The sequence below is a fragment of the Thunnus thynnus genome, chromosome 10 (genome assembly GCF_963924715.1).
Source record: "Thunnus thynnus chromosome 10, fThuThy2.1, whole genome shotgun sequence".
Classification (NCBI taxonomy): Eukaryota; Metazoa; Chordata; class Actinopteri; order Scombriformes; family Scombridae; genus Thunnus; species Thunnus thynnus.
In genome coordinates, this window is record NC_089526.1 from 5718751 (window position 1) to 5742623 (window position 23873).

Consider the following 23873-nt stretch of genomic DNA (forward strand, 5'->3'; position numbering starts at 1 on the left):
TGGTGATAATTATGTGTTTGTCACTACAAGTGACACTTTTCACATTACGCATAATAATGTCATTCAGCGTATTACAAATATCAACACTGGAGCTGGCTGTACAGGCTGTAGAGTTGTAGGCAGAAGGTGAGGTGTTGACTATTTTGACAAGATAAGATGCAGTCAGGGATAAACTTTACACATTAATACTGATGACAATATAAATGTCTTCAGTGTAATTCTATTATTGACTCTGTAATCTGTCTCAACCATAATAATGAAACATGGTTCAGTTTTGCTTTTGCTGTTATTCCAGGGGACATGCTTGGCTTACATCTATTGTAAGTATGATCTGGCTATGTCTGTGATATCTGTGTTATAAAATGTTAACAAGTAAAATTGCAAAAAAGTGCCCTATAATGGATGATTACTAAGTGAAAATAATAAAAAAAAAGATGGTGGAGTGATGATAAAGATTAATGTGACTTAGATGTGTTAAGTAGATTTGATTCCAAATTTTGCTCTCTGGTCTTCAGCTTCAACTCCAAATTAAATAAAACCTTTGAGAAGATAGATAGATAATGTAGGGTCAGGCCTTTTTCTGGAAAGAAGGACTTATGTTTATGTAGCCTAGTAATGCAAGCAGAAGAAATGCTAAGACACATGAACTATCTTAATTTTTTACAAAGAAGTGAGTCTCTTGTAAATCTCATTGTAAAACTAACCTCTTCCTAACCTGGCACCTTTGGCCTACACCAATTGGCCTTAAACAGAGAACCACACTGTTACGAGGTTTAAAACCTAGCTTTGCACACTTTGCTTCTGGCAGCGCACGTGGTCTCAAGGAACCACATGGTCTGGCCTTTTGTCTGTATATTTCTCCTTGTCAGCCATATTGTCTGCATACCATGAGTGGCCATGTCGGCCGTCGATGTGAGTCACGCACGTGCGAGCCTCTCCGCCATCTTGGACATCTAGGAACGGCAACACCTCTTGGAAAAATCACATACTCACCCGACACAATTGCGTTTAGCGAGAAAATGCGAAAGAAGAACTTTCGATTGCTCTCCAAATACTACGACTGAAGGCTTGTTACAATAAGGTGAATCCAACAATTAACCACGTAGTCACATTTAAAAAGTCACACATCTTGACATACTATATCTCTAAAAATACAAGTAACATAATTTTCATTATTATTGAAATTATACATAACTATTGTGCTGTAAGCACAAGTCATGGGCAGACAGCGTGTCGCTAACAGGAATTTTGAAGGGTAACGATCAAACCAGCATCTAACGGGTCTGAAGTGACATCTGTAGGTATGTTTACACGCTGTTTGATGTGCTGCAGCTGATTAGCATCTAGCTGCTAAGTGACGTTAGTGATCAATGTTTGTCTGGAGGCTCGTTCAACAAGCTGCAGGAAAAGACGTGTGTTCATGTTTCTAAGTTATCATCAAGTTTTGGTGATGTGGACAGAGGCTGTTTCATTCACTATCGTGTTTAAAAGAGGAAGGTATCATGCCTCCTATTGCAATAATTGAGCGTTGAATATTTTATATATTTTATTTTATTTTGTTTAAACGTTGGACATCTTAAATGTTGTTTTCATTTAAGACCATGGGCAAAAGTTCCTTGCTGTTTCTTGCTGTAAGTGTGTTACAGAATAAATGGAAAACAGAGTTTTATTTGTTTGACTCAAATCCGTGATACGATCCGAACCGTGAGTTTTGTGATCCGTTGCACCCCTAGTGTCAACATGTCAGCTTTGTAGACTATATTGTGTATGTCGTGCACATAGATAAGAGTTTGTAAGTCATGTATTTGATACATGTATTAATACTTTCTGATGTGAACCTACACTTTTAGATCTGTGAATGTTTTTAGTGTTCAGTCTCTGTAGTATTCAGCACTGATCTGTTCCTGTATCACATTATATGCTTTGTGGTACTTTATATATTTCTGTATACTAAGAAAATACATAGGAAACACGTGTAAATCATGTCATATCTTGTCTGTTTTTGATGAGAACATAAATGTTTTGTCACAATAGAACAATACTATAAATTTGAATTTCACTTTGTTGGTAACACACATCTGAGCCACTCCACGGCTAAAATGAGCTCTTCTTTTAGAAACAATATGTATATGCTAAATGTCTTTAAAGAAGCATCCTTTACACCACTCAGGGGTTTTTGTTTTTAAAAGCAAATTGTTTTATTGGCATATAAAATTGCCCCCCACCCCTCCGATTTCATCAGGTGGGGGACAATGATATAGTTTGATGTGGTTTGTTGTAAGACTCCATGTTGGTTTTCCTCCTGTCCTCCCAAATTTTTTAAGTCACCAGCCGCCACTGGTGTGGGGGTTGAATGCAGCTCATTTTTGTAGGATACAGCAGAAAGGCCTGTATACATACAGTAGATTATATACAAACTTTGTATGAACTTTAGTGTTATTATCATTTATTTTACAATAATTATAGGTCTTATATGTATAATTCAGTAGTGGGGATGACCTATGAGGGGAAGGGAAAAGATTGAGTGAGGGTGACAGTTTAGTGATAAAGTGCAGTAGAAAAATACAATTAAAACTAAAATTTGTAGCTCTGTACTGCAGTTTTTCCTTTATTAGGCCCTGAGAACCTAGTGGTTCGCTCACACTCTCCATTCAAATGTATGAGTATTTTTCTGTGTCCAGTGCAGTTACTTATTGTCTCTCCACACCTGACAGTGCATATTTCAATCAAACTTTGACCAGGTCATGTGGGTTAAAAGTCTTTACTTTTCTAAAAATAGACTTCATGAAAATTAGGAAATTAATTTGTCTTACACACAAACTCATCAAGAGTTTTCAATTTATTAATTGAAATTCAAGTGAATGGGCCCAAAACATAATTTTGATGACACAGGTGTGAGCAAGACAGAAATGTCTCACCCTGCAGAAAATTCTCATCCTTACACCGTTGAGATTTGATATTTGGCTATGACAGAGGAAGTTGCTATAACTTTATTGTAAATGCTCCAGTCTGCACCAAACTTAATATGTTTAATAAGACTCCCGGCCTGAGCACGTCTACATGCCAATATTCCATCAGTGATGCAAACTGGCTGAATAGTGCTCCCTACAAAATTTCAGCGAAGCAGCCCCAGCAGCAGGAAAAATCGTGGACAAAGGAAGTGATGTTTATCTCCTTCTTGCACTCTCTGAAAACAGCCGGGTCTGACGACATCTACATGCCTGTGACAGAAGCCCTTCGATTGCTCAACATGCGTGGAGGCACGAGGGCCCGTTTGTTGCTGCTTGCAGCTTTAATTTCTATTGATTTTAATGATTAATAATTATCTTTATGTAGCCTAAACCAAATTCATGTTATTCAAATGTTGCTGCAGCTGTAGGCAGCATTTTTGCATGTTTCCAAGCCTCAGGCAATTTATTTTTATTCTCAGATTACGCTGAATTATGGCTGAAACTGCTACTAGGCCTTTAAGCAGTACTTTATTCTCTGACACACTGGTGTCATATGAAAAGTACAGAATTTGACCAGCCTTCTCCTTTTAAAGGACTCTTTTAAACCAGCAAACAATGCTGGATTGAACCTTTAAGAATAGCACATATGTTACTGCTGTTTGCAGTCTGCATAAGTCGAGGGCTTTAGATAAACTTTCAATGGATCTAATACACCTCATACTTTCTCCATAGACATTATCACAACAGCTGTCTCTGTGGTATTTATTTTTCCCATCCTGCCTTCAGCTACACGCTCACTTCCCCAGTCCCCTGCATGTCCATGGAACTCACCATTCCCTGCCATTCATCACCTGTCCATTAATGACCTGACCTCCAGAAGACCCTATACTTTCTCCTCTTTCCCAGTCATCTCTCCAATCACCCTGTACCTGCAACAGTCATCACCTGATTGTTATCTGCCAGCACACATGCTCTTTTTTTTCCTGATCACTTCATTATTACTCCATTGTGTAAATATATCTGCCCACTTATTATTGTCCTCTGCCAGATTGCCAATGTTGCTGTGTTCCTTTGCACTCAGGCACTAAACCTGGTCCTGGATCCTGTATAGACTAGAAAAGTTTATTTGCATATCACATTTTATACACAAGGGGAATTCAAGGTGCTTTACATAATGCATTAAAATATTAAAAAAAGGAAAACAGCATAAATACAGGATATGTAAAGATGGAAGAGCAAGATGGTTGATGAGGAGTACTTAAAGAGGAATTTCACTGCTGTAAATATGATGATTTATAAAACTAGGTCACCTACAGTACGTAATAGAAATGTGCAATTATTTTCAAAATTGGTGTCCTATGACTAGATAAAACTGAGAAAAAGGCTGTAGATTCCCTTATTGCTGTAAAGGGGGAAATCCTACAACAACCAGGATACATGGCACGTAGCCGGTCCAAGGCCACTGATGGTGTTTTTATAGAACGCAGGTGGTGAATACGTTTCCTAGCACAGCAGCCAGTTATCAAAGACAAAGTTACCATTGAGCAGCATTATATTTCTTTACACGAGTCAAGGGCTTTGGCCAAGCTTTAGTTTACTTAACACACCTCACACTTTCTCCATGGTCTGCTATATTGTGTCATATGTTGTCCGGTGCCCTGTTTTTATGGCTGCATGCCTTTATGAACGCACTATAACATCTTCCTAGTAACTGTAAAATTTAATGCAGTATTCAGTTTAAATATTGACATACAAAACTTCAAACAAAATCAATGGAACTACAGCTGTCATCTTTTAATTTACAACACCATCTACAGTTGCCCATCCCTGCTCCACTTGACGGTTGAAATTAGTCTTATCTAAACATAAGACTGTTGTATATCAGCAATAAACAGCACATGCCATGATACGACGTGCACATAAATATTCCTGTGTAGTCCACATCAAATCATATTCATCGGCACAGCGCAGAGAGCGGCTTCTCATCTTCCGCTGAGTTTATTTTGCATGTCAAGGTATGTGGTTGTAGCTGAATAGCCATGCTCTCAAATATACAATTTGGAGGGTTATTTCATTTTTGTGTTGATTGTCGGTTAATATAATTACTTAATATCTATCAGTCATTCATTTTAGAAAAGTAACTTCATTTTTATGCCCTTTGAATATCCAGGTTCTGGAACAAAGCATTAGATTGTTGGTCAGGGATAAACTTCATAATGATATAATGTAAATTTCTTCAGTGTAATTCTATTATTGACTCTGTAATCTGTCTCAACCAGAACAATGAGACGTTCAGTTCTGCTGTTGCTGCTCTTCCTGGGGACGTGCTCGGCTTCTACCTATCGTAAGTATGATCTGGCCATGTCTGTGATATCTGTGTTGTAAGACATTAACAAGTATAATAAAAAAAAAATAAAAATGGATAATTAGTTGTATATATAATAAAAAGATGGTGGAGTGATATTAAAGATTGGATGTGTTAAGTAGATTTATTCAATTTTTTTTTTAATATCACTGTGATCTCTGGTCTAAAGTCTCAACTACAAACTAAAAAAAAAGTTGGTGACTTGCTGGTGAATAAAGTGGAGCATTTAGCAGCTAAAGCGCCAGATATAACAAAGGTAAAGGTGGAAATATTGGCCTTACACCAGGTGAACAGCAACAAGACTGAACAAGAAGCAACTTTTTGCTAAATGTTCTCCATATCAACTGAAAGGTGATGATAAGTCATTGTTGTGTTCACAACTTGTCACCACTGCCTGCAAAATTTTATTTTTCGCACAACGACTGCAAGGTAAACAGCAGACTTACAGCATCAGTCTGGACCAAAGTGGTGGACCAAATGTCCCTATGACCACTCTGCTAACATGGCTGAAAACAAAGCATTCAAATCACACTAATGCAGATCACAGGATGGAAATACAGAGGTTTTCAGGAGTGATATAAATTCCTCCACAGGGATAATCAACATTAAACTTTGGAAAAAAATGTGTGTATTTCTTTCACAGAAAATGTGGCCTTGCGTGGAAAAGCAACTCAGTCATACCGCTACCAGGGATCGCCTTGGTATGTTTTTGGAGCTGCTTCCAATGCCATTGATGGAAACCGTGAATCTGATTACATGGCCGGTTCATGCAGCCACACTGAAAAACAGACCAACCCCTGGTGGAGGGTGGACCTGATGGAGTCCTACGTGGTCACCTCTGTCATCATCACCAACAGGAGAGACTGCTGTCCAGACAGGATCAATGGGGCAGTGATTCACATCGGCAACTCTTTACAAGACAATGGTGCTGCAAACCCAGTGTAAGTGAACATCCAGTAATTACTCATTAGATTCAGGACTTCTTCCTGGAAAGTGTTGAGCAGATGTTGTAAACACCACAGATCCTGATGTAGCCCATCTACCCTCTATATATGTAGATGGGGCCCTGAGTTCTTCATCCCAATTAACTTTGATATGGTAACTCTGATTAACTTAATGTTATTTATATTGGTTCACTCTAGCAAATGTATACCTCCCAGATATAACTAAATATTGTGAGACCACAATATAGCAAATAATTGAGTGTACTAGCCCTTTAACACAGTATAAAGGTAACACACTTACTTTAATTGTAAGGCAAAAATAAATAAAAAAAATAATATTAACTTAAACCTTAAGAGTGTTCTATATTTTCATTTCAAATGACATCACACCTTTTTAGTAGTCCTTATTTCAGGTCATGTAATCTCCCACCGTACCTGTGAAACCCTTTTCTGCCATCAGGTGTTTGTTGTTTAGCTGGACAACATGTTGCTTAGTAATACAGGCAGCAGAAATTCTAGGACACATGAACTATATTTAATATGTAATAAAAAAATATTAATAATCTTATAAAAGTAATAGAAGTTTTTTTTTAAATACATAAAATAACCTTTAAAGTACTTTAGTTATAAAATGGTTTCCTCTCTCTCTCTCTTAGGGTTGGTGTAATTCCTAGTATCCCAGCAGGCAGGTCTTATACAGTAACTGTTACAAAACATGTGGAGGGACGTTATGTGACTGTGGTTTTACCTGGTCAAGGAAGGATGCTCACACTCTGTGAAGTCGAAGTCTACGGGTACCGTGCCCCAACTGGTGAGAATTGAATATGTGACTGAAGCCACACAAATTTAATTTGCTAGGTGATGCTGGCGCCTCATTTTCTTTACAGCTGTGGTCACAGCACAACTCTCCATTTGAGGCCCCATTTACACCTGGTATTAACATGTGTTCCCTATCTGGATACATTATCTGGATACTGAAATCCAATCAATCAGTCTTTGCATTTACACCTGGTTTTAAAATGTGTTCTCATTGTGTTCTCTCAACGCATTGTTCCGTCAACGCGGATCAGCAAGATAACATTTGGAGGTTGTCAGGCTCGCATTGTGATCAGATCTCAGCCAGGTGTAAATGCAATCTGTACATTATGAACAGTGATTTAGAAAAGAAAGGCATCTGTTCATGGTCACAGTTTACTTTACCTGGGATGCAGATGATTGTTGACAAGTCTGCCAGATGCGCCTAGCTAATTTGCATATTGAAATGTGATCATAATGTGGGCACAACTGAGAAAACACATTTTAATACCAGGTATAAATGCAAAGACTCATGAATTGAATGTCATTATTCAGATAATGGATCCAGATTCAGAAGACATGTTAATACCAGGTGTAAATGGGACCATAGTGATACTCAGAAGTATCTGGTCAGCTGGTTTATTTAGAAAAACAATGAACATCTTTTAAATTATTCATAGGAGATAAAAATTGATTAATTGTATGAAAAAAAACAATTTCACAAGAGTTACTGGGATTCTGGATAGTTGCCACAAAAATAATTTGAAAATGTTTTGAATGATAATAAGAAAAATTAACACTTTGGATTCTGATACATGGACTGCAGATATATAGCGCCTTTCTAGTCTTCCGACCACTCAAAGCGCTTTACACTGCATGCCAACATTCACCCATTCACAGACATAGTCATACACTGATGGCAGGTTTACCATGCAAGGTGCCAATGTGCTCATCAGGAGGAGTATCTAATGCATTCACACACACTCTCACATCAATGGCATGGCTTTCGGGAGCAATTTGGGGTTCAGTATCTTGCCCAAGGACATGTTGACATGTGGACTGGAAGAGCTGGGGATCGAACCGCTGATCTTCTGATTAGTGGACGACCCGCTCTACCTCTGAGACACAGCCACCCCTAAATACACAACATGAAATCTGGCACATTTTCTACTGCCAACCGCTGGTGCATCCTTCAAGATTTACAACAAGCATCCGCACAACTATACATAAACTCTCCATCTTTCACTGCAGTTACTTCTCACTACTGGAAAGGACAACAATGTGCAAATAATTGTGACTTTTAAGTTCAAACATCCACAAATTGACAAACACCTTATTCTGCAGATAGCAAGGAAAACTAGGTATCAGTGGTGATGTTTGCAACTGTGTCCTTTTGTACAGGAGAGAACCTGGCACTCCAAGGAAAAGCCACACAGTCATCACTGTATCCATCTGGCATAGCATATAATGCTATAGATGGGAATCGTGCCAACAATTGGGAAGAGGCTTCTTGCTCTCACACAAACTACAACTTCGGTCCCTGGTGGCGTCTGGACCTACAGAAAACCCATAAAGTGTTTTCTGTTAAGATAACCAACAGAGATACACAAGCACAACGACTCAATGGAGCTGAGATCCGCATTGGAGATTCTACTGCAAACAATGGCAACAACAATCCCAGGTAGTTTACAGTCCATTAAATAAAATACTACTATGACTAACATTTTGTCATTAATGGATATTTGTCATTAGGTTTGTTAGCAGTAACTTATATTTATATTAACCTTTAAAAGCAAATATGAGTATCCATGTATTGATCATTCAATAAGTTAAGAAAATAATTTCTTTTTCTCCTAGGTGTGCTGTGATCACACACATCCCTGAAGGTTCTACCCAAACGTTCCAGTGTAATGGGATGGACGGCCGCTATGTTAACATAGTCATTCCTGGAAGAGCCGAGTACCTGACCCTGTGTGAGGTGGAGGTGTATGGCTCTAGACTGGATTAGATCTGACGAGGTTCAAAATGACAATTTACATAGCTGTTATTTAGCTGATGGTCTTTTATAGATTCTGGTTGCAATCATAGCTTAAGCTTCACTTATGACATTGACATCATTAGAGACAACATGTGGTTAGATCATATTAAAGCTGCATTAATAAAGTTTGACCATTAGGGGGCAGAATAATTCCAAAATAACCTGACAAACAGCCCTGACAACATCATTTAGCTGAATAAAATTGTTATGGCTAACATGTTAGCAAACAGTTGCCCACAGGATGAATGTGAATCCAATATTCAGTCTTCTTTTAGCTCTAGTTTGGTGTCCATGACTCCTGAGAAAAATATATGTTCTATAGCTACTAGATACTAGATGAAGAGCTGAATTTGTCATACTTCCTCCAGTTCATGATATTATGTCTGCTGCAAAACATGAACCTTTTGTACTTGATTTCACATAATTCTTGTTTTTCTGTTTTTAATGTATGGGTTTGGCACCTGGACATTGGTTCTGGCAATTCCCACCTTTTAATCTATTATCCAATGTGTTTGAATTCCTGTTCAACCTTCTACCCAGCAACAAATGTACATCTATCCTAAGTTGACTACATACATGTGTTTGCTTTATGCCTTTGTCCTCTTTGATTCTGATGAAGACACAGTAATGTTGAAACATTAGTCTGCTTGCATTATTAAAGGCTGCATATCAACCAGTGTGGTCCTGTCTTTTCTCTCTGAAGTGTGCTGTGGGTTTATCAGAGCCTTTTGAGTAGTGAGACTAAACCATACAAATGTGTAAAACCAAAACAAGAAGCAAAAGAGGCTAAAAGGCTCTGTTGGTGATAATTATGTGTCCGTCACTACGAGTAACACTTTTCACATCAAGCATAATAATGTCATTCAGTGTACTGTAAATATCAACATTGGAGCTGGCTGCACAGGCTGTAGAGTTGTAGGCAGAAGGTGAGGTGTGGACTATTTTGATAAGATGCACTTTTTTGTCCCCGTGGGCAACTTTGTTCTGGATACAGCACTGTAGTTTCACACCTGATTGTCATCTGCCAGTACACCTGCCCCTCATTCCCATGGTCATTCAGTTGTTCATATATATACCTACCCACTTACCTTTGTCTTTGGCCAGATCATCAACATTGTTTCGAGCCTTTTCGTTTGGCCACCTGGACCTGATACTGAACATAAATATCCCTGTGTGGTCCACATCAAATTATATTCATCAGCACAGCACAGACAGTGGCTGCTAATCTTTCTCTGAGTTTATTTTGCATGTCAAGGTATGTGGTTGTAGCTGAATAGCCATGCTCTCAAATACACAGTTTGGAGGGTTATTTCATTTTTCTGTGTATTGTCGACTACATATAATTACTTTTATAATTAATTTTGCATTTAAGTAATTTCATTTTTCTGCACTTTGGATATCCAACTTCAGGAACAAAGAATTAGATTGTTTTTCAGCAATAAACTTCATACAGTCATAATAATGACAATGTAAATTTCTTCAGTGTAATTCTATTATTGACTCTGTAATCTGTCTCAACCAGAATAATGAAACATGGTTCAGTTTTGCTTTTGCTGTTATTTCTGGGGACATGCTGGGCTTACATCTATTGTATGTATGATGTGGCTATAACATTAACAGGTATAAATGCAAAAAAAAAGAAAACAGCATCCTGGTGCCCTAAAATGGATGATTACTTAGTGAAAATAATAAATTACTATACTACTATAAAAGTTACTATATCTTTATTACTCTATATTTCCTCTTTCTGTTCCAAGAGTAACAAAATAACAACATAAAGTAACAACTTTTTTCTAAAAGACTGTACCTGTGGAAGATATCCACTTTATTTGACTATCTCAGATGGCTGAAGCCTCAGATAAACTTAAATATAATATAATGCTGCTTAATACTAACTTTGTCTTTGATAACTGGCTGGTCTGCTGGAAAACGTATTCACCACCTGCGTTCTATAAACACACCATAAATGGCCTTGGACGGGCCGCATGCCATGCATCCTGGTTGTTGTAGGATTTCCCCCTTTAGATAAACTTTTAAATACGATTTTGCATAGATTGAGGACTAGATGTTGTCCAGATTTGGGAGAATCTTCTAATAGCCAGTATGAACAGGAGGAATGACTGCAACAAGCAAACCCGTTTCAGTGTTCATATGGGCACCTGACTGTTGTTTTAATACTACTACTACTACTACTACTACTAATAATAATAATAATAATGATGATAATAATTAACTTTATTTATATAGCACCTTTCATAACATAACATGCCACTCAAAGTGCTTTACAGAAAGAGGTACAAACAAACAAGCAAGCAAAAAAAAAGATATTTTAAAATATTAAAAGAAAGGAGAAAGATAAATACAATAAACAATAAAAAAAAACTACACTGATAAAAAGATATAAGAGGATAAAAGGAAGTAAAATCATCAGATAAAAAAGATAAAAACAAGTAGTAATAAGCTGATAACAGTAAAAGGCAAATAAAAAGGTTGAGTTAATTAAAAGCAAGACCATAAATATAAGTTTTGAGGTGCTTCTTGAAAATATAACAGAGGATGCTTGTCTAATATATGGCGAGAGTTTGTTCCAGATCTTTGGTGCGTAGCTGCAAAAAGCTGCCTCACTATATTTTTTGCATTTTGTTTGTGGCACATTTAACAAGCCAGCGTTAAGCGACCTAAATGAACGGTTTGGAACATATTTTGACAAGAAATCTGAGAGGTATGAAGGTGCTGGACCTTTTTGGGCTTTAAAAACAAGTAAAGGAATTTTTAAATCTATCCTCAACGTTACAGGTAGCCAGTGCAATGACGCTAATACTGGTGTAATATGTTCCCTTTTCCTAGTCCTCAATCTATGCAAAATTGTATTTAAAAGTTTATCTGAAGATAATATGAGCCTTCAGCCATCTGAGATAGTCAAATAAAGTGGATATCTTCCACAGTTACAGTCATTTAGAAAAGGTTGTTACTTTATGTTGTTATTTTGTTACTCTTGGAACAGAAAGAGGAAATATAGCGTAATAAAGACATAGTAACTTTTATAGTAGTATAGTAATTTTATAGTAACTTTGAAAGATATTGAATTGTTTTGACTAATTTGGATGGCTGAAGCCTCATAATAGCTTTAAATAAAGATTTTATTCCCCATCATTTGCTTTGTAAACACATTTGGAGGGGATCTCTTAGGTCAGTAATAACAACAATAAACTTTATTTACACAACACTTTTCAAAACATTTGAAAGATGTCACTGTTTCTGCCAGCCTCGAATCTCCAAGCAGGAAGTTCCAGAGCTGAGGGGCCCTGACTGCAAAAGCCCGGTGCCCTTCAGTCTTGAGCTGTGAATTAGAAACAGGCTGCTCTCCAATAATTCAGCAATATAGTATTAAGAAAACAGCTCAAAATGGCATTAGAAATCAAAATGTACTGTAGATAAAATATAAAACACACTTTGGTTACAGTTAATATAGTGAGGCCTATTTCACACTTGATTGTTGTAGATTATTCATACACTGTTGTGGTCCTGCTTGTTGTCTGATCCCTCCAACAAAACTTACTCTAAAATGAAGGAACAACCCTGAATTCTGTTCCCACAAGTCTCATTAAAATGAGTAAATGATGCAGTGCTATTGTCTGTCTAAAATCATAAGGCTGACAATCAAATTGAAACTTAATCTATAGTTCTGATTCATCTGAGTACATATAACAGTATCTGCATTGAAGTGCATTTTAAACTTTTACTCTAAAGCCATACACCACCACCTCGCACAGGGTACTCCTATCTTCCAGGGCCGACTGTGTTAACGTAGCGATCATCTATCCTGTTACACTGGAATTCAACAACAGCACTTGCTGGGATGTTTGTCATCACAGCACACCTGGCAGAAGAAGCAGAAATTACTATAATCATATAATTATAATTAACTCTGCAAAGGTTTGCTGAAAAAGTAGTAAAATCCTTTGTTACCAAACATGTCTAACTTGACATACAATTATAATATTAGGGGCTTGCTAATGATAGAAGGGAAATTTGCATTTAGCTTCATTTCCATACAATCTGCTGTACTGTAAAGATTGGAGATATGGTGTCATAACCAAGGCATCACAATATTTAATTCCAATATGATAAATTAGTATTCAGCACCAGTCTGGCAGGAACATTTGATAGAGCTAATTAATCTCCCTCCTGTAGCACAAATGTGCTAAGCTCTGACTAAATTCCAATTGAATTACTTTTAATAATATTGTTACTGTAAGGAATCGGATCTCAGCTCCATTGAGTCATTCTGAGAGAGAATCTCTGTTTGTTAACTTAACTGAAAACACCTTATAGGTTTTCCACAGGGACCAGGGACTGAAGTAGTTTTTGTGTGAGTACGAGAGGCCTCTTCCCAGTTCCATCTATACCATTATATGCATTGCCAAATGAATGCAATGATGACTGTGATGCTTTTCCTTGGAGTGCCAGGTTGTCTCCTGTATGAAAGGAAACAGTTGCAGACATCAGCACTGATAGCTTTTCCTTGCTCTCTGCAGAAAAAGGTGACTCCCATTTGTGTCACAACTATCTGTACATTGTTGCCCTTTGCAGTGGTTAAATGATAAAACTGAATTCATGGGAAATTTTGCAGATGTTTATTAATTAAAACCTAAAGGATGCACCACTACCGCGAGTCAGTATCCAAAGTAAATTTGCAATCTTTTTTGACAACTGTCCAAACTTTGGAGAAATTGTTTCTTCAAACAAATTATCAGTTCTTGTCTCCTATGTACAATTTAAAAGATGGTCATTGTTTTTCTAAACAGTCCAGCTCCTTCTACTGAATCCTGCTAAGTCTCACTATATTGCATGTTTGAGTTAAGACAATTAGTTCAAGTAGATACGACCTTACAAAGCATAGATCTACTTACAGCAGGAAGTAAGTGCATCTTTATCATCACTCCATCATCTTTTTATTGTTCTCACTAAGTAATCATCTATTTTAGAGCACCAGGATTTTTTTTTTTTTTTTTTGCAATTTTACTTTTACTTTTTTTTGTTGCAATTTTACCTGGTTAAAGTTTTATAACACAGATATGACAGACATAGCCAGATCATATTTACACTAGATGTAAGCCGAGCACGTCTCCAGGAAGAACAGCAAAAGCAAAACTGAACCATGTTTCATTATTCTGGTTGAGACAGATTACAGAGTCAATAATAGAATTACAAGAAGAAATATACATTGTCATCATTATTACTGTATGAAGTTTATTCCTGACCAGAAATTTGTTCCAGAAGTTGGATATCCAAAGGTTGTGAAAATGAAATTAAGTAAATGCAAATTGAATGACTAATGACAATTAAGTAATTATGTGTAGGCGACAATACACACAAAAATGAAATAACCCTCCAAACTGTGTATTTGAGAGCATGGCTATTCAGCTACAACCACATACCTTGACATGCAAAATAAACTCAGAGAAAGATTAGCAGCCGCTGTTTGTGCTGAGCTGATGAATATGATTTGATGTGGACCACACAGGGATATTTATGTGCAGGATCAGGTCCAGGTTGCCAAATGAAAAGGCTTGAAACAACGTTGATGATCTGGCCAGAGACAAAGGTAAGTGGGCAGGTATATATATACACAACTGACTGACCATCGGAATGTGTCTTAACAGGTGTACTGGCAGGTGACAATCAGGTGTGAAATTGCAGTTCCCTGTCCAGAACAAAGTTGCCCATGGGGACAAAAAAGTGCATCTTATCTTGTCAAAACAGTCCACACCTCACCTTCTGCCTACAACTCTGTAGTCTGTACAGCCAGCTCCAATGTTGATATTTATAATACACTGAATGACATTATTATGCGTAATGTGAAAAGTGTCACTCGTAGTGACAAACACATAATTATCCCCAAAAGAGCCTTTTAGCCTCTTTTGCTTCTTGTTTTGGTTTTACACATTTGTACAGGTCGAATAAACCCACAGCACACTTCAGAGAGAAAAGACAGGAGCACACTGATTGATATGCAGCCTTTAATAATGCAAGCAGACTAATGTTTCAACAGTACTGGGTTTTCATCAGAATCAAAGGGGACAAAGGCATAAGGAAAACACACATATGTAGTCACCTTACGATAGATGTATGTTTGTTATTGGGTAGAAGGTTGAACAGGAATTCATTGACAAAAATTGACAAATTCAGCTCTTCATATAGTATCTAGTAGCTATAGAACAGATATTTTTCTCAGGAGTCATGGACACCAAACTAGAGCTAAAAGGAGACTGGATATTGGATTCACATTCATCCTGCAGTAAACATGACTCCAAATGAATGTTAATATTGTTTTTTTGTTGACAGGATGTGTAAATGTGCAACTGTTTGCTAACATATTAGCCACAACAATTTTATTCAGCTAGATGATGATGTCAGGTCTGTTTGTCAGGTTGTTTTGGAATTATTCTGCCCCCAAGTGGTCAAACATTTATTAATTCAACTTTAATGTGATCTAACCATATGTTGTCTCTAATGATGTCAATGTCATAAGTGAAACTTAAACTATGATTTTAACCAGAATAAAAAAAAAAAAAAGCATCAGCTAAGTACGGGTTATGTAAATTGTCATTGTAATACATTTTGAACCTTGTCAGATCTAATCCTGTTGAGAGCCATATACCTCCACCTCACACAGGGACAGGAGCTCCTTTCTTCGAGGAATGACTATGTTAACATAGCGACCGTCCATCCCGTTACACTGGAACGATTGGGTAGAACCTGCAGGGATGCGTGAGATCACAGCACACCTAGGAGAAAAAGAAATTACTTTCTTAACTTATTGAATGATTAGTTTAATGCATGGATAGAAATATGAGTTACTGCTAACAAACTTAATGACGAATATCCATTAATGACAAACTTTAAACTACCTGGGATTGTTGTTGCCATTGCTTGCAAGAGAATCTCCAATGCGGATCTCAGCTCCATTGAGTCGTGATGGGTGCGTATCTCTGTTGGTTATCTTAACAGTAAACACTTTATAGGTATTGTGCAGGTCCAGACGCCACCAAGGACGGTATTCATCGATAGTGCTAGAGCAAGAGGCCCTGTTCCAGTTGCTGGCACGATTCCCATCAATAGCATGATATGCGTTGCCAAGATGTGTAAACAGTGATGACTGTGTGGCTGTTCCTTGGAGTGCCAGGTTCTCTCCTGTAGGAAAGGACACATTTGCAAACATCAGCACTGATACATAGTTTTCCTTGCTATCTGCAGAACAAAGTGGCTCCAATTTGCGGATGTCTTGAACCTAAAAGTCATAACTATTTTCACATTGTTGTCCTTTCCAGTAGTGGGAAACTGCAGTGAAATATTGAGAGTTTATGTATAGTTGTGCAGATTCTTGCAAAACTTGAAGGATGCACCAGCAGTTGGCAGTAGAAAATGTGCCAGATTTTATGTTGTGTATCAGAATCTAAAGTGTTTATTTTTCCTATTTGATATTCAACACATTTGCAAAAGATTTTTCGGCAACTACCCAGAATCCCAGTAACATTTAAGAAACTAAAGACTAATTTAAAAGATGTTCATTGTTTTTCTAAATAAACCAGCAGACCAGGTACTGCTGAGTGTCACCATGGTCCCATTTACACCTGGTATTAACTGGTGTTCTGAATCATTCTCTCAGTTGTGCCCACATTGTGATCGGATTTCAATATGCAAATTAGCTAGGCCTGTCTGGCAAACTTGTCAACAAACATCTGCATCCCAGGTAACTGTGGCCACGAACAGATGCCATTCTTTTCTAAATAACTGTTCATAATGTACAGATTACATTTACACCTGGCTGAGATCCAATCACAATGCGAGCCTGACAACCTCCAAATGTTATCTTACCAATCCGATTGCATTCCAATCACAATGCATTTTGCTTTAGCATTTTTCGATGGAGTCAAAATAGCTTCTTAAGTATTGTAGCTGTGTGTCATATACATATCTGAATGTGTGAAACCATATTGTATGAATACATTCAAATGTGTGAATGTGTAAAAACGTTTTGATCAAATGAATTCAAGATCTGGAGCTATGCATGATATTTTGTGAACAAATGAAATTTTGCACAAATAATTTCCAATGTATGAGTGTATAAATAAGATTTGCACAAAGGTTTGCAGTTACATATCAAAGGTTTGTATTTGGAGTTCAATGGAGTTTGGTGTTAACATTATTCACTTCTCTGCTGAAGAGTCCTTTGTAGCTTCATTTTGACTGTAACCCTTGGAGTAAAAGCCTCTCACGGCATGCTTTTTGGTGAAGTGCTTTCTAGCAAATGCTCTCCCTCTGCCCGGGGGCGTCCCATCTGAACAGCCACTGCTGAAACTGAAGCTAGAGGCGGTGGCCAGCACTGCTTTCTGACTCTACCCGACGATGGACGCTTCAGCTGGGTTTGAAATAATTTCCTCAGTGCTACTGTTGACAAAAATGGCCATGCTCACCAGTAACAGCGGATTACCCGTGAATCCTAATTGTCTCTGAATAAAGTTTATAAAACTATCTTGTAAGTAAGTGTGGTAACTTGCGACTTTTCAGCAGAGAAGTGAATAATGTTGACATTGAACTCCACTAAAAAAAACACAATTTAACATAATGATTTGTGATGGATCACATTTACCTACAAAATAGGTGCCGAATTAAACAGTGGCTCCTAGCGTTACTTTATTTTTAAAATATCATCCATGTTGCTTGTTTTACACCAACAAACAAGCCCTTTTAAATTCTGTATTTTTATAAGGGAGTTTGGTATACATGTTTATAAGTTCAGAGGCTCAGAGGCTGTTCAGTTGGGGGAGTGCTTTCAGTGCCCTCAGTGGACATGCCAACAGTGTTTCAGAGCATCCCCACTGGCTATTCAAGAGGAAGCGTCAAAGGTAGGACAAAAGTATTTGTATTCGTAGATTTGATTTGTACTCGGAGATTTCATTCCTAGATGTAAACCTGAGATTCACACATACAATTGAGTTCTGTCTGAACTTTTTTCACCCACAAGCTGCAAACCTGATGTGTAACTGTAAATGTATTTTTGTAACAGCAAACCTTTGTGCAAATCTTTTTTATGCACTCACACATTGGAAATTATTTGTGCAAATCTTTTTCATTTGCTCACAAAATGTCGTGCACAGCTACAGATCTCCTTACAGCTTCAAAATTTAAATCTATTTGTTCAGATATATTTTACACGTTGTAACATTTGAATTCATTTGATCAAGACGTTTTTACACATTCACACATTTGAATGTAGTCATACAAAATGTTTTCACACATTCAGATACAGTGATAGACACCGACAATACTTATGACCCTAATTTGAGCCCATAGTTTTCCTTATCCAGATACAGATGGCATTTTAATACCAGGTGTAAATGTTTTAACTGCATGTTCAAGTTAAGACACATTTATACCCCATTTACACCTGGCATTAACATGTGATCTGTATCTGGATGTTATCTGGGTAAAGAAAAACACATGTTAATGCAGGTGTCCATGCACTCAGAATACATTGTGACTATAATGTGATCGATTTGGCCAGATAATATTCGGAGGTGGCTGGGCTTGCATTGTGATCAGATCTCAGCCAGGTGTAAATGGAGCCTCAGTTCAAATTGATACCACCTTGCAAAGCAGAGATCTATTTGCAGCAGGAAGTAAATGCATTTCGCTCATTTTCTTCATTTAAATGAATGCTGTTCAAATTCTGCTGTGACTACAGCTGTAAAGAAAATGAGGCGCCAGCATCACCTAGCAAATTAAATTTGTGTGTCTTCAGCCACACATTCAATTCTCACCAGTTGGGGCACGGTACCCGTAGACTTCCACTTCACAGAGTGTGAGCATCCTTTTTGGACCAGGTAAAACCACAGTCACATAACGTCCCTCCACGTTTTCTGTAACATTCACTGTATAAGACACTCCTGCTGGGATACTAGGAATTACACCAACCCTAAAAGAGAGAGAGGAAACAGAGTTATAAAATGCATGAATACATTTTATAACTTAAGTACTTTAATGTTATGTATTAACAAAACTTCAGTCGTTCAATTACTTTTATAAGATTATTAATCTTTTTTTATTATAAATGAAATATAGTTCACTTGTCGTAGAATTTCTGCTGCCTGCATTACTAAGCAACATGTTATCCCTCTAAACAACAAACAGCTGATGGCAGAAAATTGTTTCACAAGTACGGTGGGAGATTTATTAGAAATTACTTCTTTTAATTTTAAAACGGTGTCCGGGTGTGTTTATTATTTCAGAGGTTAAAGGACATTTACATACATTAGACTGCAGTGCTTGGATGCTGTGTTAAAGGGCTAGTACACTCAATTATTTGCTATATTGTAGTCTCACAATATTTAGTTATATCCGGGAGGTATAAGGTTTCAAGAGTGAACCAATACAAATAACATTATGTTAATCAGAGTTACCATATCAAAGTTAATTGGGATAAAGTACTCAGGGTGCCATCTACATATATAGAGGGTAGACGGGTTACATCAGGATCTGTGGTGTTTACAATGTCTGCTTAACACTTTCCAGGGAGAAGTCCTGTATCTAATGACTAATTACTGTGTGTTCACTTACACTTGGTTTGCAGTAATATTGTCTTTGACGTTGCCGATGTGAATCTCTGCCCCATTGATCCTGTCTACACAGCAGTCTACTCTGTTGGTGACGATGACAGAGGTGATCACATAAGAATCCAGCAGGTCCACCCTCCACCAGGCGTCGGTCTGTTGATCAGTGTGGCTGCATGAACCGGACGTGAAATCACCGTCACGGTTTCCATCAATGGCGTTGTCAGCAGCCCCATAAGCATAGTAAGGAGCTCCCTGGACGCGGCGTGACTGAGTTGCTTTGCCACGTAAGGCCAAATTTTCTGTGAAAGAAACACACATTTTTTTCCAAAGCTTAATGTTTATTATTACTGTGGAGGAATTTACATCACACCCGAAAAACTCTGTGTGTCCATCATGTGGTCTGCGTTAGTATGATTGGAATGCCTTGTCTTCAGCCACGTCAGCAGTGTGGCCATAGGGACATTTGGTCCACCATTTTGGTCCAGACTGACGTTGTAATTATGCTGTTTACCTCGCAATCGTTGTGACGAAAAATAAAATCTTGCAGGCAGCAGTGACAAGTTGTGAACACAACAATGACTTATCATCATCTTTAAGTTGAAATGGAAAACTTGTTTACAAACAGTTGCTTTTTTCCACATCCAGCAGGTACAGAGCTACATTATCATTCATTTGGAGTCTTGTTTCTGTCCACCTGGTGTAAGGCCAATATTCACTCTTTTAGCTCTGTTATATCTGGCTCTTTAGCTGCTAAATGCTCTACTATGTTCACCAGCTAGTTGCTAACTGTGTCTTTTTGTCGTTTGGTGCTGAGCAGGTAGTCTACAGTGGGGTTTTAGAGCTTTTTCTCTGAAAACAGCTGCCTGCTGCTGCCGAAAATTAAGTTCTGTGAGCGCTGACAGTGAACCAAAAGAGTAAAGTTGCAGCTGAAAAATGAGCTAAAATTTGCTATACAGCTCCATTAAACTGAGGGGAGCTGCAGAGTCGCAACAAGCGACCTCTGTCATATTGTCACATTGTTAAAAATATTGATTATAGCAACTTTAAGCTTAAATAAATGTATCAGTCAATAAGCTGCTTAATAGTTACTTTCTTTCCATAGCATATGCATTAATTTAGAAAAAAATCACTGTTGGCTATAAGGTTTGTCACCTTTCACTGCTTTACACAAATAACTAAATAAAATATATTCTGTTTGATTTGTATTCAATATAAAACTAAACATCCCTAAGTGACATGAACATAACCACTTCTCTCTGAAAAAAAACTTGTGTGAGGTGTGGTGACCCTACATTATCACTTCTAGACTTTTGTTTAGTTTGTAATTGAAGCTTTAGACCAGAGATCCCACTGTTATTAACAACATTTGGAATCAAATCTAACCACATCCAACATCACATTGATCTTTAATATCACTCCACCATCTCTTTATTATTTACTAATTATCTATTTTAGGGCAGTAGAATTTTATATCACAGACATAGCCAGATCATACTTACGATGGGCAGAAGCCGAGCACGTCCCCAGGAGGAGCAACAACAGCAGAACTGAACCGTGCGCCATTGTTCTGGTTGAGACAGATTACAGAGTCAATAATAGAATTACACTGAAGAAATTTACATTGTCATCTTCATGAAGTTTATCCCTGACCAACAATCTCATGCTTTGTTCCAGAACCTGGATATTCACAGTGCATAAAAATGAAATGATGACTAATGGTTATTAAGTAATTATATGTAACCAACAATACACATAAAAATGAAATAACCCTCCAAACTGCCACATACCTTGACATGCAAAATGAGCTCAGAGGAAGATGAGAAGCCGCTCTCTACGCTGTGCTGATGAATATGATTCGATGTGGACCCCACAGGGATATTTATGTTCACATCTTATTGGGGCATGTGCTGTTTATTGCTGATATACAACAGTCTTATGTTTAGATAAGATTAATTTCACCTATCAAGTGGGGCAGGGATCGGCAACTGTGGATGGTGTTGTAAATTAAAAGATGGCACCTGTGGTTCCATTAATTTTGTTTGACGTTTTATATGTCAATATTAAACATTGAATACTGCATCAAATTGTAGTGCGTTCATTAAAACATACAGCCTGAAAAACAGGGCACAGGACAACGTATGACACAATATAGCAGACCATGGAGAAAGTGTGAAGTGTGTTAAATAAATTAAAGTTTGGCCAAAGCCCTTGACTCATGTTGACTGCAAACAGCAGCATAAGCAGGAGACACAGGTGGGCAGGTGGGTGTTGGAACCAGGTGACTGGGAAAGGTGTAAATGGAGAGTTGAATGGAAATGCAGAGGCCTGGAGAGTGTGTGAGAGTGTGACTGAAGGCAGGGACAGAGGCATGATGGGAAAAATAAAAACCACTGAGGCAGATGTTGTGACAATAGCAGCCCATGGAGAAGTTTCCTTCTCATAATTAGGTATTATGGTCCCATTTGGAGAATTAGACCACCTTACTCTGTGCTGACTGTCTAGCTGGTGGACAAATTCAATTACGTGTATTTTGGGTTTGAGTTGAAATCAGTTAAAGCACAGTGCTACAGTGCCAGCACATCCACCACAAAAATACATCTGCAGACTGTAAACACACAAAGAAGAAACAAATTTTGTCGCTCTTGCGTCTGAATTGAGCCAGAAACAGCATTTTGTTGTTATTTTTCACCCTTTCGTCCATGATTGTTTTCCAAACTAAGCTGAAATAGAGAATGCAGATCAAAGGTTTTTTGACTGTCCACTGATGTCCTCTGGCAGCTTTCTGGTTTGTGTGCAGCTCTCTGTAAGTTTGAAATGAGCCACATAAGTAACTCCAGCTCACCCTTTGTTTTATGATCCTTTCATACCAGTATGATATAACTGGACTTGATGAGGAAAAACGGTCTATAAATGACAAATAAGCCTTTATAAAGAAATATAATGCTGCTCAATACTAACTTTGTCTTTGATAAAGTGGTCTTAGACCAGCTGCATGCCATGTATCCTGGTTGTTGTAGGATTTCCCCCTTTAGAGCGATAAGGGAATCTACAGCCTTTTTCTCAGTTTTATCTAGTCATAGGGCACCAATTTTGAAAATAATTGCACATTTCTACTACATACTGTAGGTGACCTAGTTTTATAAATCATCATATTTACAGCAGTGAAATTCCTCTTTAAGTACTCCTCATTAACCATCTTGCTCTTACATCTCTACATATCCTGTATTTATGCTTTTTTTTTCTTTTTTAATATTTTAATGCATTATGTAAAGCACCTTGAATTCCCCTTGTGTATAAAATGTGATATGCAAATAAATTTGTCTAGTCTCACTATACAGGATCCAGGATCCAGGAACAGGTTTGGTGCCTGAATGCAAAGGCACACAGCAACATTGGCAATCTGGCAGAGGACAATAATAAGTGGGCAGATATATTTACACAATGGAGTGATAATGAAGTGATCAGGAAAATTAATAGCATGTGTGCTGGCAGATGACAAACAGGTGATGACTGTTGCAGGTACAGGGTGATTGGAGAGGTGACTGGGAAAGATGAGAAAGTACAGGGTCATCTGGTGGTCAGATGATGAATGGCAGGGAATGGTGAGTTCCATGGACATGCAGGAGACTGTGCATGTGAGGATGTAGCTGAAGGGAGGATGGGAAAAATAAGTAACATAGAGACAGCTGTTGTGATAATAGCAGTCTATGGAGAAAGTGTGAGGTGTATTAGATCCATTGAAAGTTTATCTAAAGCCCTCGACTCATGCAGACTGCAAACAGCAGTAACATATGTGCTATTCTTGAAGGTTCAATCCAGCATTGTTGGCTGGTTTAGAAGAGTCCTTTTAAAGGAGAAGGCTGGTCAAATTCTGTACTTTTCTTATGATGTGTCAGAGAATAAAGTACTGCTTAAAGGCCTTGAAGCAGTTTCAGCGTAATTCAGCATAATATGGGAATAAAAATAAATTGCCTGAGGCTTGGAAACATGCAAAAACACTGCCTACAACTGCAGCAACATTCGAATAACATGAATTTGGTTTAGGTTACACAAAATAATGTGATTCTGCACACCTGACACTTGGCATGAATTTGAGTGGTAGTTGCAACTTGACTGAACTTTTCATGGGGCACCAATTTCAAAAATAATTGTACATTTCTA

General features: G+C 37.7%; 1 protein-coding gene and 1 long non-coding RNA gene across 2 annotated transcripts; one reads left to right on the top strand and one right to left on the bottom strand.

Moving 5' to 3' along the window:
- Positions 1-4911: 4911 nt before the first annotated feature.
- Positions 4912-9766, top strand: LOC137190881 (fucolectin-6-like). The gene is made up of 6 exons (XM_067600595.1): positions 4912-4966; positions 5231-5295; positions 5960-6257; positions 6917-7071; positions 8457-8736; positions 8913-9766. Exons 1-6 carry the CDS (start codon positions 4959-4961, stop codon positions 9061-9063), a joined length of 957 nt encoding a protein of 318 aa, XP_067456696.1. The 5' UTR covers positions 4912-4958; the 3' UTR covers positions 9064-9766.
- Positions 9767-15101: 5335 nt separating this feature from the next.
- On the bottom strand, positions 15102-19188 carry LOC137190888 (uncharacterized). Its single transcript, XR_010930314.1, has 2 exons — positions 18921-19188; positions 15102-16290 (listed from the first exon to the last, which is right to left on the bottom strand). It is a non-coding gene; the product is annotated as an uncharacterized lncRNA (long non-coding RNA).
- Positions 19189-23873: the final 4685 nt, after the last annotated feature.

Bases quoted from the DNA above. Each gene is read 5' to 3' on its own strand.
- LOC137190881 (XM_067600595.1), top strand. The intron at 5,296-5,959 runs GTAAGTATGATC...TTTCTTTCACAG, and splicing joins GTGCTCGGCTTCTACCTATC to AAAATGTGGCCTTGCGTGGA. The intron at 8,737-8,912 runs GTAGTTTACAGT...TTTTTCTCCTAG, and splicing joins AATGGCAACAACAATCCCAG to GTGTGCTGTGATCACACACA.